Raw genomic sequence first — 15,822 nt, forward strand, 5'->3', positions numbered from 1 at the left:
GAGGAATTTTATTAGGAAAACAAAGTAGTACCCGAGGGCTGGAAGGGGCGGGGGAGAAGCATCAGAGAACTTCCTTGGTTACTACTCGTGTCAAGAAACAGAAGTGGTTGGAAGGGCATGGTTGATACGGAAGGAAATGAGCCACTGCCTTTCTCTGAAGACCACAGCAATCTTCTGCCCATGTTTTGGTGGCTATTTTTAGAATGGTTGCCTTGCTCTTATCTCAAACCGAGATCTTGCCATGTTGTTGAACTTGGCAGTGCCTGATTGGCTACTGGATTCTTTAGAGGAGTCACACAGTAACCCAGCAGGGCCTCTGTTGTCAGGGAAGATGGCTGCTTGTCCTGGACATGTCCGCAGAGCTCGGCTTCGCTGGGAAGCTGCGTGCTGTTTGTGATGTCCGTCACAATGCCCTAATGGATGCACTGGAGTGGGCCTTCCCATAGACAAGTGAGAAGGAGACCTTGAAGTCAGGAAATCTCAAATTGACAAGTGCCTTGCATCAGGCTAGTCACGTTCACTCAATCTCACTTCACGTGCATCATCTGAGAAAGGTCGGCTTCAGGATTTCTGGAGGCAAGATGTGAAAGTCTTCTGCAGGAACTCCGGGCACTTTGGAGAGTCAGGGTGTACCTTTACTCCACTCAAAGTGTATTAGCATATCTTGAGAGTTAGAGGTATCCGGAATAGCACATTTCAGTGCCTGGAAAACCCACTTAGAGGAGAAGGGAGACAGGACGGACAGCTGCTTTTCCTGGTTCCGCTGCACTTGGATCAGCTGTCGTTTCAGTGCTTCTGTCAAACCAGCCCCGCACACTCACCCCTGGGCCGAGGGCTCAGCTCACGGCTTTTGCTTCGTTCCCTCCTGAAGACGGGAAGAGGGCTTGTGGTGTGGTGTGGTGTGGTGGTTTACTTGTCTTGCCCTCTCCTGTGTCTGGATGTGGTTGTGGGGTGGGGTCCCAGGTCCAGCAGCTCTGCAGGTGTACCAGCACCATCCTTGGAGAGGGATGGAGAGATTGCTTGTGATGCTGTTTCCGGTGAGGTCCAACAAGAGTAAGACTTCTGCTGCAAAAAGAAGTCAACACTGCTACTCACAAAAAGTCTAAAAAGCCGGCACTCTACAACGGCGCCATGCTCGTAGACCCTTGTGTGATTCTCCGGGAGAATTTTCTGCTTAATGTGTTAATAACAGCAAGGCTTGTGCACGAATGAGGCTCTGGTAGACACGTCTGCGACTCCATAAATATTTCTTGTTGTACCAAAGTTATATGGAAACGGTGGGACCGAGTTTGGAACTTTGAGTGTGTTGGGTTTCTTAAGAGGGGGACTGTGAAATATCTTGAACTTCTGTTCACCTGTTGGTGGTGTTCTGTTGGAAAACATAGCTTGCTTTTGTTTTTCAAAGGCGGAGTGACAGAGAGAGGAGAGGGAAGGGAGGATTATGGAGAGATCTTCTATCTGCTGGTTCATTCTCTGAATGGCCACAACACCCAGGGCTGGGCCAGGCCAAAGCCAGGAGCCGGGAACTCCATACACGTTGGGGATGGGGGCCCACGTACTTGGGTCATCCTGCAGTGCTCTCTCCCAGCACATTAGCAGGAAGCTGGATGGGAAGCAGGGTAGCCGGGACACGAAGCAGCACTCAGGCACGGGATGCCAGGGCTGCAGCAGGCAGCCTAACCCACTGCACCCCAGGGCTGGCCCCATAGCTTACTTGTCAGTGACGAATGTCTTCCTCTGTTCTGTTGCTATAACAGGATACCTGAGGCTGGGTAATTTATGAAGAAAGCAGATGAATTTTGGCTTACAGCTGTAGAGGCCGAGAAGGCCAAGATTGGATGGCCATGCCTGGCGAGGCCCTCACGGTGCTTCCTAACACGGTGGAAGGAGGACGGGCAGCAGGCACTGGGCAAGAGGGAAGAGAGGCCAGGCTCCTGCAATAGCTAGCCCTTCTCTCAGCAAAGGCACACAGCTGTCCAGGAGGCCTGCAGCCCACGATCCAGACTCCTCCCAGGACGACCACTCTGAGAGACCGAGGCCCTCACACCTGAACTTTCAGGGCCGCACGCTCAAACCTCAGCAAGGAGCATGCTTTCATGATGCAATCAAAGGACTGGCCCACAGCTGGCAGGCAACCTTGGCCCACTGTGGCCCACCTCACCAAATATTAGGAGCTGATGCCCAACCTCCCCTTGTACATCAGCAGCCAGTGTCGTGGTCAGGGGACAAATACTTAGCACTCCAGTTAACACAATCGAGAGAGAGCACGTCTGTGCCTTAGGAAATGCGCTCTGGGTAACTCCAACAACTGGAAACAGTAGCCCTTGCATCTGGCTTTGTCTGATTCCTGGGACCTAAGGGTGCCCCATCCAATGATAAAATAAATTCTCAAAATCTGTGTTGCTCAGGCTTTGAACATAGACACAGAACCCAACCTTGAAGACACTTTAACACTTAGTGCGCTAAGTCTTCCCCACAAGCTCCCGCGGCAGGAGTTCCTGCTCTTGTGCTTAGTGAGAGGCCTGTGACCTCCCAGGCTGCTGTCATGTGGCCACGGCTGCAAACGGCCCAGAAAGGTCAGTTTTCTGTCTTGGCTTCAATCCTTGAGAATCTCCCCCTCTGATCTTTTAGGAACTTAGAATGCAGAAACCTGGTCTGAGATAACATTAACGCGACATTTTAGCTCGGTTCCCCCGGCCACCTCGCCTTACCACATCAGGAAATGGAAAAGTTCAAGTCCATCGTAATGACCCCTACAGACCTGGTATGGTCTGTTCTACATGGTTTTGTCGTCATTTGAGGCATGATGGAGTGTGTGTTGAAGGCTGTGTTCCCCAGACGGTCTATGTAGGGGCACAGGGAGTTAGTGAATTGGGTTTAGGTAAGTATTGCTGTCTCTCTGAGCTTTCTTGGGCAAGTCATTTTAACCTCACTTCTCTCATCTGTAAGACACCTATCTCAGCAACATGTTTATAGTATTGAGAGAAAGGTTTTTTTTAATTACCAATTTAATTATTTGAAGACTGAGAGAGAGAAAGAGAGACCATCCACTGGTCTACTCCCCAAAGACCCTCAACAGCCAGGGCCCCCAGGGGCTGGGAACTCAATACAGGTGTCTTGTGAGGGTGGCGGGGACCCAGTGGGTCTGTGTTAGCAGGAAGTGGAACCAGGACTGGATCCAAGACTCAAACCCAGGCTCACTGATACGGGTTACAGGCCCCAGGCTGCATCGTAACTGCTGTGCCAAATGCCCAGCCTGCAGTCATGTATTTTATTAACACTAAGCATCTCCAAAATAATATTGCATTTTCTGTGTACTCATAGAGACTGTTACTGTGTTTGGAGAGTGAGTGGTTGGATTATCTCAACTTCTGCTTATTCATTCTTACATGGATAGGTATCACACTGGTATTTTCTAGTTAGACATCATTCAACAAATAATTGTCGTTTTTTTCTTGCTGTCTGTCAAACCTGGGAGTGTTTGGTCCTTGCCAGGCTGCGGCGCCGACGGTGTTGCATCATTGCAGCAGCGAGCCTGTGATAGTCAGCGGTTTGAGAATCTAGCAGATCTCTGCAGTGCTTGAGGTTTTGTGGGGAGCGAGCTTGAGCAGGAAAGGGAGGTTGTATCCACAGCACCGGCAGAGCTTTCTCGCCTCATTCCTCCTCCTCTCCGTCTGCTGTCTCTGGTGTCACGGGTGTCTCCTCTCCGTCCAACTCTGCTGCCGTCTGATGGTGCGTGTAGCTGGCATCAGGTCAGGGCCAGGTGGGCCCTGGGGGACTGTGGTGCAGCTCCTGAGGACGTGGTCAGCCCATCGTGACATCCTTCAGGCCCCGGGGGGCAGGGAGAGGCCTCTGGACCGCGCACGCCCCGCTTTTCCTGAGACGTGCTCATTCAGTTAGAGACCTGCGCCTTGGCCTGCACTGCGTCCTTCTCTCTCGGGCTTGATCCAGCCGCCTGTGAAATGATCCTGGAGCAGACGGCCTGGTGTGCAGCCATGGTGACCTTGCCTGGCATGACAAGCACGGCAGTGCACCTCCTGCTTGTGAAATATGGACGAGGCGTTAAGTCTGAAGTGAGGGAGGTGCCAGTGGCACGTGAGTTTGTCCTGCGTGTTTAACGCCGTGCCCTGACAGCCCCTCCCACGTCCGTCTGCTCAGGCATGTCCACCCCCACTCACACACTCAGGGCACCCCGCCACGGAATGCCCCTGCCAGCTGCCCATGCGCAGGTGCCCCTCGGTGTGTCCGTGCCGCACATGGAAGCCGTGCTCCCGTGTGGATGAGAGTGTGCTCCGCACGTCTTTGGAAGCACAAGGTCCTCAGCCCGCAGGACACGCAGAGCAGGATGGGGAACTGGTGCTCACGAAGCAGCCGGGTGGGCGGGGCTTCAGGTCGGCGCTTCTGCTTCATGGGATTGAGCAAGAGAAGGAGCAGGGCCGTGGGTATTTCCCGCTGTGGAGGAGGAGGGTAATGGCCAGCCCTGGGCTTATGTCATTGGCTTCCCTGGAAATAACCCCCGACTCCCGCAGTCTACACCAAAGCAGCAGTGAGCCCGCCTGCCTCCTGGCTTTTCTTGGAAAAGGCATTTCTAGGAATGTCTGCCTGGCTTGGCCTCGTGCCCAGCGGAGGCCAGGAGTCAGGTTTCACAGTGGGGCTCCGAGCTGCCCGGTGTCGGTGCCATCCCTGCTTCCAGGCTGGGGTCCCTGGCATAGACGCCGGTCGGAGGGCTGCACGGCACGGTGGGCCGGCGGCGGGGTCCCACACTTGTCTCGGCCTTAACCCTTGTCATAGAGAGACGTGACAAAGGAACGCGACAGCAGGGCTCAGGGGCCACTTCCTCACCTCGCCCTCAGCTCCTCTGTTTCGGGTGGGTTTGGTTGCTGCCAGACTGAGACACCCCCATGCTTATGTGGAGGCTGACTCTGGACCCAGACTGCGTCCCCGCGGGTGGAGGCTGACTCTGGACCCAGACTGCGTCCCGGTGTGTGGAGGCTGACTGTGGACCCAGACTGCGTCCCTGTGTGTGGAGGCTGACTCTGCACCCAGACTGCGTCCCCGTGTGTGGAGGCTGACTCTGGACCCAGACTGCGTCCCCGTGTGTGGAGGCTGACTGTGGACCCAGACTCCGTCCCCGTGTGTGGAGGTTGACTGTGGACCCAGACTCCGTCCCCATGTGTGGAGGCTGACTCTGGACCCAGACTCCATCCCAGTGTATGTAAGCAGGGGGTTTCGTCGTGCACGTAGTTTGGGATATGAGGTGTGAACACCCAATGTAAGAAGCTGCTGCCAGGCCGAGGTCTCCGGTGGCAGAATCAGCCGTGTGTGTGTGTGTGTGTGTGTGTGTCCGAGACACGGAATCCTGCCCCCCGACAGAGGGGCGCTGCTACCTTGCCCGTGGCTCCCTGCGCTGTGCAGTGGGTTCTAGGCACTCTGGTTGACTGCTCCACGCAGGCGGTTGTCGCTCGTTTCTGGATTTGCTTTTGCTTTTCCAGCTGCGGTGCTCTCGCCCACCTGTGCTCTCCTTGAACAGGAAGGAGCCCCCACAAAGAACAGGCGAGCTCGGGGGCTACAGCCAGGGGCGAGCCTCTCAGGCACCTTGGGGGCCAAAGGAGTGTGCGGCCGGGCCATGCCCCTGAAGCCAGCAGCCTCAGCCGGGACACCAGCTGTGGTTAGGAGGGAGCCTGGCATCCAGGCAGCCTGTCCCAGCGCCGGGTCGGCAGCCCAGCCCCGCCCAGGCTGCCCTGTGTGAGCCCCGGGCCAGAGGGAGCATCAGCAACCTGGAGCCACTCCTGGGCCAGATGAACTGATCCAGCGTTTTTAAAAGTGCTGAGTGCTGACTCCGAGCGGTGCACAGCTGGCCTTGAGTAACAAGATCTGAGTGACCAGTGACCTCCTTCTGAGCGGTAGAGGCTCACCAGGAAGCCCGGCAGGGGTGCTCCCAGGCCTGGTGTCCCCAGCAGCCCACCACGTGACGGGGCAGCTGATGTCGTCCTGAGCACGGTGCCCGCTCCAGCCCGCGGCAGGAAGATTTCTCTCATCACAAGGGAAACATTCTTCCAGAAATGCACACACACACACACACAGCCTCTTTGACTTCCTTGTGGCAACAGCGGCTACTCTGTGGCCCTGGGCACTTGCAACTCAAAGCCCCTCTCCTGCTGCAGTCCCACCACCTGCAGATCAGAGGCCGTGCCCGCCACCTCCAGCGCTCGAAGGGTGAGAAGCTCCTGGCTGCAGCCCTCGGCCAGGCTGCCCGGGACCCTGCCCAGGGCCAGGTTCCCATCAGGGCACGAGCCCCGGAAACCTTTGTCTGCAGGCGGTCAGCCTCACTACCCGGCCGCCCTGCACATCTCCTCCGAGGCCTCTCTCAGAGTTCAGGCTTCCAGCAAGAATCCTTCCGGCATGCTGCCGGAGAGCAAGCCAGCGTTTGGGAACCGAAGCAGAGCTTGAAAAGTGCGAGTTAGAGACTGGTCGCCGCCCTGGGCCTGTCCACTTGTGGCGACCCTTGTGACTGCGGTCAGGGTGCTGGAATGTGTGTGTTTGCTTGTGCACACTTAAAGGGGTTTGCACCTGCTGTCTGCTCACCAGGCGCCCGCAGCCAGGCTGCTGGGTTTCTTCTGCAGGCCGCACCCAGGTGTGTTCATCATGTCACACCTTAGCGTCCGTTCTTGTTCTTGTGACTTGCTGTGTCCTGCTGCAGCCCGGAGCTGCATCTTATTGTCTCTGGATGTCTCACAGCTCGGCAGGGTCCCCGGTGAACCGGCAGTGCTCTGTCAGTGTGTGGAGGGAAGTGGGTTTTGTCCTGGGCAACTTTGGATTCTGTCATGTGCAAAACGGCGGAGGATGCTGGGAAAGTGCACGCTGGGTGTGTCCCTGGAGTCAGAGCCGTGCCGGGCGCACATGCTGGCTGGGGGCTCATCAAGGCAGGGACCGGTGGAGCCAGGTACTCAGGACCTACACAGTCCCCAGAGACCCACGTGGAGCGGTCAGCAGAAACCAAGCTTTTAGGATGAGGGGAGCCCACATGCTGTAGGCACCTTTCTCTCCCCGTCGCCGGGACAGAGAAGCCTGCAGAGGTTGTGTGAGGGTCCCCGTGGGTCAGCGGGCATTGAGGGGCGTGCACGTGGAGGGCGAGCCACCCCCACCGCAGTTGGAAGCCACGTGTGCCACGGCTCCGCAGCAGAGAAGCTGCACGGTCCAGATGACCAGCAGCCTGCCCCAGCCCTCAGCGTGGTGACCCTCTCCAAAGCAACCCCGTCTCCAGGCAGGGCAGCCAGGTTTCAAAGATGTGGGATTGGCCCCTTTCCAGAAACTTCCAGCGCATTGTTCTCTCCCTCCTGTGTTAAGCAGAGGGATGTGACTACGCTCTCTTTGCTCTCCCCACCAGGACCAGACACTTCAAAGAAAGCATCAAGTTCATTCACGAATGCCGACTGCAGGGGGAGGGCTGCCTCGTGCACTGGTGCGTATGTCTCCTGCTCGGGACAGACCAGCGTGGCCCCTCCCAGCCGCTCGGGTTCTCATTCCTCTGTTCTCCACGCTGACTCAAGCACACAGGGCACCTGTCCCCTGCTGTGTGAGTCCTTGTTTGCCTTTGTTGAAAGAGAATCCTTACTGCTTTCGCCTTTGTGTTGCTTTCCTTCCACTCCCTGCTGGGGTTCCTGTGGGGGATTGTCTGGGTCCTGGACCCCAGATGCTTTCCCTTGCTCATCAGCTGCTAACATCTATCATAACAGCTTCCCCGAGGTGGCACCGGTTCTGTAGGTTCATCCCCAAGACCTCAGTGGCTTTTCTTTCCGAGGTTTTGCCTGCAAATAAGGGTGTTTGACATCGTATCACTGTCACACCCAAGGACCATTTCTTCTGGATTTGTAGATTGGGGCGTTTCTCTGGGGCTGCCTTACTGCCTTGCCTTCAGAAGTCTAAACCAGACCCTGGGCCTTAAACAGGTGACTGGCGGAGTGACAGCTCTCCACTTGCATGCTGCTATAACTTAGGATACACACACACACACAGTGAAAAGAAAGGTCAAAGACATAAAAGCCAAGGATAACAATAGAGAGCCCTGGACTTTGTACCTGGCACACAGTAAGTTCTTGGTAACTGTTAGCTATTATTTTCATCTCCATGAGTAGCCACACTAATAAACCTGGCTCATTGATCTAGGGAGCCAGTGGTCAACATCCTGGCTAAGCGCCGGCACGCCCAGGACCCCTGTGTTTCAAATGAGAGGTGACACAGATGAACACGGAGAGCAGAGGCGTGAGCTGTGAAAAGTGTCAGATGTACCTGGGAAGCCCAGGAAGGCGGGGCGGGGAGGGGGGCACCGGCAGTCCGGTTGCTTTTAGAACCATGCTCTGCAGCTGTAGACAGTTCTTGAATTAGTATGGTTTTTCTTTCTAGTTTTTAAAAGATTTATTTATTTATTTGAAAGGCAGAGTTACAGAGTAGAAAAAGCTCTTCCATCCACTGGTTCACTCTCCAAATGGCCACAATAGCCAGGGCTGTACCAGGCTGAAACCAGGAGCCAGGAGCATCATCCGGGTCTCCCATGTGGTTGGCAGGGGCCCAGGACTTAGGCCATCTTCTGTTGCTTTCCCAGGTGTCTCAGCAGGGAGATGGATTGGAGATAGAGCAGCTGGGACTTGAACCAGCACTCATATGGGTTCCTGGCATCCCAAGCAGTATTTAACCCACTGTGCCCCCAATGCCCACCTCATCTTTGCATGTCTTTTGTGTGTTTTTAAGATTTTTTTTTTATTTATTTGAGAGGTAGTTATAGACATCTCAGAGAGGGAGAGGCAAAGTTCTTCCATCTGCTGGTTCACTCCGTAAATGGTAACAACGGCTAAAGCTGGGCCAGGCCCAAGCCAGGAGCTTCTTGCAGGTCTCCCATGCCGATGCAGGGGCCCAAGGACTTGAACCATCTTCCATTGCCTTCCCATACCATTAACAGAGAGCTGGATGGAAGAGGAGCAGCTGGGATATGAACTGGCACCATATGGGTTGCTGGCACCACAGGCACGGGCTTAGCCCACTGCACCCCAACGCCAGCCCCAGCTTTTTGTGTTCTGGAAGACTAGAAAGCACGCTGGTGTGAAGGAGCCTTTGTGTTTGTTTACATTTGGTTTTAAAGGGCCCTGGTTGTTCTGGAACTCCCACCCCCGGGCTTCTCCAGGATTCTCATGAATTCAGATCTCCAGGGGTGCAACCCAAGAGCGTGTATCTTTTAAAAGCTCTCTGAGTGTTTCTGTTACATTTCTGCTGGACATCTTGTCCTGGGAAAGAACAAACAGAGGTGACATTGCTCTACTTTCCTGAGCCTATGAGGAAAAGAGCTGGTGCCACAGTGTAGGGGGTAAAGCCACTGCCCACAGTGCTGGCATCCCATATGGGCACCGGTTTGAGCCCCAGCTCCACTTTCCATCCAGCTCCCTGCTAGAGTGCCTGAGAGAGCAGTGGAAGATGGCCCAAGTCCTTGGGCCCTGCTACCCACATGGGCGACCCAGATGGAGTTCCCGGCTCCTGGCTCCAGCCTGGCTCAACTCTGGCCATTGCAGCCATTCGGGGAGTAAACTGGCGGATGGAAGACTTCTCTCTCTCTCTCCCTCCCTCCCTCCCCCCAGCCCTCTTTCTCTGTAACTCTGCCTTTCAAATAAATCAATAATAATAAAAGAAGAACCCTCTGACTAGGGAGGCAGCGTCACTTGGGTGTGGGCTTTTGTTTTTTTTACATTGTTATTGACATTGAATGCAGGTGAGCCTTATACTCTAGGAATTCAGATTTCATCCCGTGTGTGCATCTGAAGACGAGTTTTTCTAAAGGGGACACAGCTGCCAGACTTCCCCATCTTGGACCACGGCCGGTACACTCCGACGCTGGTGCAGCACAGCCATTTGTCACTGTCTTCATTTGCATGTGCATTTACAATTGGTCCTTACTCAGCCGGCCACAGAGAGCCAAACTGTTACTACTGGCCAAGCGCCTTGTGCCCACGCTGGCACTTGGCTTGATTATGTCAAAAAGATCATGAAACTAAGATGTCTTTTTCTGTATTTCCTGGGCTTTAAAAATCTAACATTTAGTCCTTATATAGTAACTAAGAAAACCAGATCTTTTTTAAAAAAAAAAAAAGGCAGAATTAGAGATAAGGGGGAAGAGTGAGAAAGAGAGAGTGAGAGAAAGAGAGAGAGAGAGATCTTCCACACAGTGGTTCTCTTCCCAGATGACCACGCCAGCCAGGACTGGACCAAGCCAAAGTCAGGAACTCCATTTGGGTCTCCCAGGATTCAGGCCATCCTCCACTGCTTCCCCAGGCGCATTAGCAGGCAGCTGGATCAGAGGTGGAGCAGCCAGGACCTGAACTGTGGTGCATATGGGATGCTGGCTTAACCTGCTGTGCCACACACTGGCCCCAGGAAAGCCAGCCTTTTAAGAACTGATTGGGGCCAGCGCTGTGCACAGCAGGTTAAGCCACCATCTGCAAGTGGGTACTGGTTCAATTCCTGGCTGCTCCATTTCTGATCCAGCTCCCTGCTAATGCACTTGGGAAAGCAGGAGAAGGTGACCCAAGTGCTTGGGCCCCTGCACCCACATGGGAGACCCAGAGAAAGCTCCTGGCTTCTGGCTTCGGGCAGCCCAGCTCCGGCCATTTTGGCCATTTGTGGAATAAACCAGCAGATGGAAGATCCATCTCTGTCCCTCTCTCTGTAATTCTGCCCTTCAAATAAAATAAATGAATCTTGGGCGCCGGTTCTGTCCCAGTTGCTCCTCTTCCAGTCCAGCTCTCTGCTGTGGCCTGGGAAGGCAGTGGAGGATGGCCCCAGTGTTTGGGCCCCTGCACCCCATGGGAGACCAGGAGGAAGCACCTGGCTCCTGGCTTCGGATCAGTGCAGCTCCGCCATTGCGGCCACGTGGGGGGTGAACCAATGGAATGAAGACCTTTCTTTCTGTCTCTTTCTCTCACTGTCTGTAACTCTGCCTGTCAAATAAATAAATAAATCTTAAAAAAAAATCGTGAGGATTTCCAAACTAGTGCAGGTTTTAAGTGGATTGTTGCATGGGTCTTGGCAGTTTCAAGCTCCCTTGGGCTACCTCTGTTATTTATTTTGTCCAAGGAAACGGACAGTAGCTGAAGAGGGGCTTGGGAGTAACGGAAAATCCTAGAGCCGAAGTGCCTGGAGCCATCTCTTGTAGAAAAATCAACGCCTCAGGGGCGCCCGAGAACCTGGGGTCAGGAAGTAGGGATGGCGGCCGGTTCTCATGATGGAGTTCGCGCCCCTTGCTTACTTGTTGACCACTTGCAGTCGGGGCAAGCGACTCTCAGACAGGGCCCCCGGAGCCCCCTGCTGCAGCTGGGCAGGGTGGTCGACCGAGCCCTGCACTGAGACTGCCCTCGCCCTGCAGCCTGGCGGGGGTCTCCCGGAGCGTGACGCTGGTGATCGCCTACATCATGACCGTCACCGACTTCGGCTGGGAAGACGCCCTGCACACAGTGCGCGCCGGGAGGTCCTGCGCCAACCCCAACCTGGGCTTCCAGAGGCAGCTCCAGGAGTTCGAGAAGCACGAGGTCCAGCAGGTGAGCCGTCCCCTGGTCTCCCGGTGCACGTCCCGAGTCAGGGAGGCTGGAGGTGGTAAGCAAGGGTGCCTTGCCTACCAGCGACCCCACGAGAGTTGACGCAGATCCCCCGTGTACCAGCCACAGCCACGGCCACCGCCCTGGTACCCAGGACTGCATATTCGCTTCTGCCTCTGCCTGTGGGAGCAGTACCGTTGTCACGGTGTGGCTGGTTTTCCCGTGCTCAAGCCAAGACCTCGCAGGTGCAAGGACCTCTCTTGCCACACACCAGCCAACCACAGAGCGGTGGCTGCCAGTGCCTGTGCAGGCATTCCTTCCCCCGCCCTCGTAAGTCCAGGTGGCGTCCATGTGTGTGACTTGCGGGCTTTGTTTCCAACACCTCCAGTATCGCCAGTGGCTGAAGGAAGAATATGGAGAGAGCCCCTTGCGGGATGCTGAAGAAGCCAAAAGCATTCTGGGTAAATATAAAGAGCAAGGGCGTGTGGAGGCGCAGCCTGGCGCCAGGCGGTGGAGCAGCTTCCCGGGCCTGCCCGCTCTGGCCTACAGTAACTACACGACGGAGACCTAACGCGGCGGGATCTGGCGCCTCTCTGCGTGCTTGTCTTCGGCGCGTTCCGTGCGGTCGCGTGTTGGCTGCGCTGCTGCGACAGCGGGAAAGGTGGAGGGCTCTGGACTGCTGTCCCTGCCACCCTGTCCGGCCAGGCTCCAACCCCTCCCTTTCCCCCCACCCCTCCCCTCTGCTGAGCTCGCTGCACCCTGGGATGCTGCTCTGTGATATGCACTGCTTTGCGCATGCGCGGGTAAGTGTGCAGGTGCACGTGTGTCCCCGTGTGCAGGTGTGAGCCTGTGTGGGTGTGCATGTTCACAGGCGAGGGCGTGGGCATGTGTGTGTCAGGGTGTGCGTGCATGTGCACAGATGTGTGAGGACGTATTGACAGGCGAGTGGGTGTGCGTGTGTCAGTGTGCGCATGTGAGCATGTGTGAGTGAGCATGGATGAATGCTTGGGCATACGCATGTCGGCGTGTGCACTCAGGTGTGTGCACAGTGTAGGCGTGGCCTTGTGTGCATTTTCTTGAGCTTGTGAGTGTGAGTTAGAGTATGCTCATCTGTGTGCGCAGGTGAATGAGATGTGGGCTCTGAGCGTGCCCTGCAAGCTTGTGTGTGAGTGTGCACAGGGCTGTACCTTGTGAGCATGTGGCTGCGTGTGTGAATTCCTAACGTCCGTGTTCCTGGAAGTCGCCCAGTCCACACTGCAAGGATTGATGTGGCCACTTTTCCCTTGGGTTCCTCCTGGAAGGCATTTGAGCTTGACCCCTGCCAAGCTGTTCAGTGCCTGTGAGAACTCAGGGGAATGAGTGGCTGGGAGCAGCAGCCCCTCCCAGGCCCCAGGGAGGTGTGAGTGGGGAGCAGGGGACAGACTTCTCCTGAGAGAGGGTAGTTCTGGCCCCTGGGAAGCCATGGGGTGCTCTGAGCGGTGTCTCGGTCTCACTGGAAGAGCACCAGGCCGTCGGCGCCCGCTGCCTCGGCTCCAGGCCCCTTCGCCTGTCACTCCCCTGATGTCTCCAGTCGCTGGCGAGCAGCAGCCCCCCGCTCCCCCCTCGCTTCACACGCTCCTAGCTTCTTGCTGTCCTCACTCTGCGGTGGCCCCTGCTCAAGGTTTGCATGCACCTGCAGGAGCTGGCAAGAAACAGCATTTATTAAGCACTGTCACAGTTTGCATTTGAAAATGAGCATTTATTAAGCTCCTTGGTGTATGCTGTGGTTTGCATATTGGATCTCAGCTACCTCATTAAATGTTTATGAAAAGTTTTTTTTTTTTTTGTTACTCCAATCAACTCTGCCTCATAGTAGAAAATGTGTGACCGAAGATAAAGGGGAAAGCGTCAGTGTCTCTGAGCTATGTGAAGTGTCTGATTAGGTCTCTAATAATGCTTCCTGGTGGGTAGAATCCCATTTAGGTGGCGAGGGTGTGTGCAGTTTGCAGCTCGGGGCAGTAGGCATCCTGGGACGTGGTGCACACAGTGCAGTGGCCCAGTGCATCCCACCAACTCAAATCTCTTAAGCACGCAGAGCCACACGAATGAAAAAGTACACCCGACCTCTCCCTAGAGAGATGTTGCAACCCAGTGCCTCCGAATTCCGCCACAAACAGAGTCCCTGAGCAAGAGGAGCAGTTTTCCCAGGCATGTAGAGGGTCTGCCGAAGGTGAGCGCCCTGGGGACTGGGGACAGCACAGTAGGATGCCTCGCGCCACGGAGGCACGGGCCCCGGATGCACCGTGAGCAGCATCGGCAGCTCACACAATCTGCCGAGAAAGCGCATTGTTTTTGTCCTTACACCAAGAAGCCATGTAAATATGCTAACGGAAAAAGCATTTACGATAGTATCTTGACCGCTTCAAAGCGCGTGCCCAGCGATTACGTCTCCCTGCTGGCCTTGAAATGCCGTCTAATACTTGTTGCCAGTAACGCTCTTTCTCCACAGCCACTCCGAGAACTCTGAAGTACTGGGCCTTTCTCAGAAGACTGTAGCGCACCTGCCGTTTCTGAAATGTCGCAGAGTTCAGGCTGGTGCTGCCAAAAAAGAAAAAGCCACCCAGAGTTTATTTTTGAAGTATCCAGCCGAGATTTGTAAAACTGTTTGTTCATTTTAAACTGAATATGTGTTGTAATACATTGCAAATGCAGGGTGCTCTTTAGCAAGGGAGAATGTTTTTCACCTTAACTCCACTGCCTAACTTGACTTTGCTGCCTGTCAGACGGTCCCAAGAGCCCTGTTGATCTGTTCTGGTTACTGGTTAGCCATGGTGCCTGCCTCGCACGAGCAGCTGGGCCTCTGGGTCTCGTGCGGTGTGCACGCTGTCCACGTGTTCTGGGGTTCTGGGCCCCCCCCCCCCCCCCCCCGCTCCTGGCGTGAGAACCATCTCTCGGTGTGTGCTCTCTGCAGGGTTTGTGTTGTCCAGGGGGAATTTACCAAAAGCTGTACATTTTTATTAATAAAGGTCAACTTAGCCATATTTAACATCACGTACCATGCTTTTTTCTTTTCCTAGCAAGACTGAGTTTTTATTTTTTAAGATTTGTTTATTTGAAAGTCAGAGTTACAGAGAGGCAGAGGCAGATGGCCACAATGGCTGGAGCTGCACTGATCTGAAGCCAGGAGCCAGGAGCTACTTCTGGGTCTCCCACGCGGGTGCAGGGGCCCAAGCACTTGGGCCATCTTCTACTGCTTTTGCAGGCCACAGCAGAGAGCTGGATCAGAAGTGGAGCAGCCAGGTCTCGAACCGGCATCCATACTGGAAGCGGTGGCTTTCCCTGCTATGCCACAGCGCCGCCCTCCCACCCCGTGACTTTCGATGAGAGGACAACTGCTATAAGAAGTAGATCCATGTCCCTGTTGGTCCTCAGAGAGGGGAGAGAAGTTTGGACATGGGCGTGGGTTGGCCCGTGCAGAGTGGGCACCACCTACTTGGCAGCCCTGGAGTGAGTCGCACGGAGGCCTGGGAGCGGACTGCCCAGGTTCCCCACGAACACTGGCTGCGCGCTATTCAGTGCAGCTATCTGACCACATCAGCTTTGATAGGAAGGAACAGAAACGGACCCCAGAAGCCATTTCAACTTTCCTTGTGGAAGGCAGGGAGAGAGAAAAGTTTTTTCTCTGAGGGTAAGATGGGCGTGAACCGAGGCAGGTGAATGTGGGAGCCAACACTGGCGGCAGGCGGCAGGCTCCGCAGAGGCTCGGACCCTCCGCTTTCAACGCCCAGAAGCCCCTGGCGGGCTTGGGGCCGGCAGGAGCCCCGGGGGCTGTGCGTGCACACGGGCCTGGTTCAGGCCGTGAAGCCAGCAGGGGCCTGGGAATGCGTGTTCTGACTCCACAAGCGCTCTTGGCCGCCACAGGTAACCGCGTGGTAGGCACCTGCCAGTCTTCACTTCAGGATGAGCTCTGGATTTGTCTCCCAAACCCCCCAGGCGGCGCAGCCAGGTGCCCACCGCCTCAGGAGCCCCTGCACATGTACACAGGGAGCAGCACTTCTGGGGGCAGCACAGTCCAGCGGGACCCTGTGTGACACCGACGCCGGTCACCCAGTCTTCGTGGGTGAGTACATCCTGAGCTGTTGCTGCGAGCTTTCCTGAAGGCCAGGGAGAAGCCATTCCCCTCGCCCAAGGCTCGGAAATACACCTCCCACTAGAGACGTTAGCGCTGCTGGCAGCTGGGGCAGCTGGGTCTTTGGGTCCCAAGTCG

At 55.5% G+C, this 15,822-nt stretch overlaps 1 protein-coding gene across 6 annotated transcripts in view; it reads left to right on the forward strand.

Moving 5' to 3' along the window:
- The window catches only part of DUSP22 (dual specificity phosphatase 22), a 57,551-nt gene extending 42,964 nt beyond the window's left edge, over nt 1-14,587 (forward strand). For 3 of the 6 annotated variants that reach the window (XM_062183755.1, XM_062183766.1, XM_062183799.1), the window contains 3 exons: nt 7,388-7,462; nt 11,408-11,579; nt 11,965-13,388. In XM_062183755.1, the coding sequence (XP_062039739.1) occupies nt 7,388-7,462; nt 11,408-11,579; nt 11,965-12,147 (430 nt within the window). In that variant the 3' untranslated portion in view covers nt 12,148-13,388. Of the gene's footprint in view, nt 1-7,387; nt 7,463-11,407; nt 11,580-11,964; nt 13,389-13,643; nt 13,786-14,064 lie in introns of those variants that run through there. The other 3 variants (XM_062183782.1, XM_062183792.1, XM_062183772.1) reach the window with 2 other exon arrangements.
- The last annotated feature ends 1,235 nt before the right edge of the window (nt 14,588-15,822 follow it).

This window comes from Lepus europaeus, chromosome 3 (genome assembly GCF_033115175.1).
Source record: "Lepus europaeus isolate LE1 chromosome 3, mLepTim1.pri, whole genome shotgun sequence".
In the NCBI taxonomy this organism is placed as follows: Eukaryota; Metazoa; Chordata; class Mammalia; order Lagomorpha; family Leporidae; genus Lepus; species Lepus europaeus.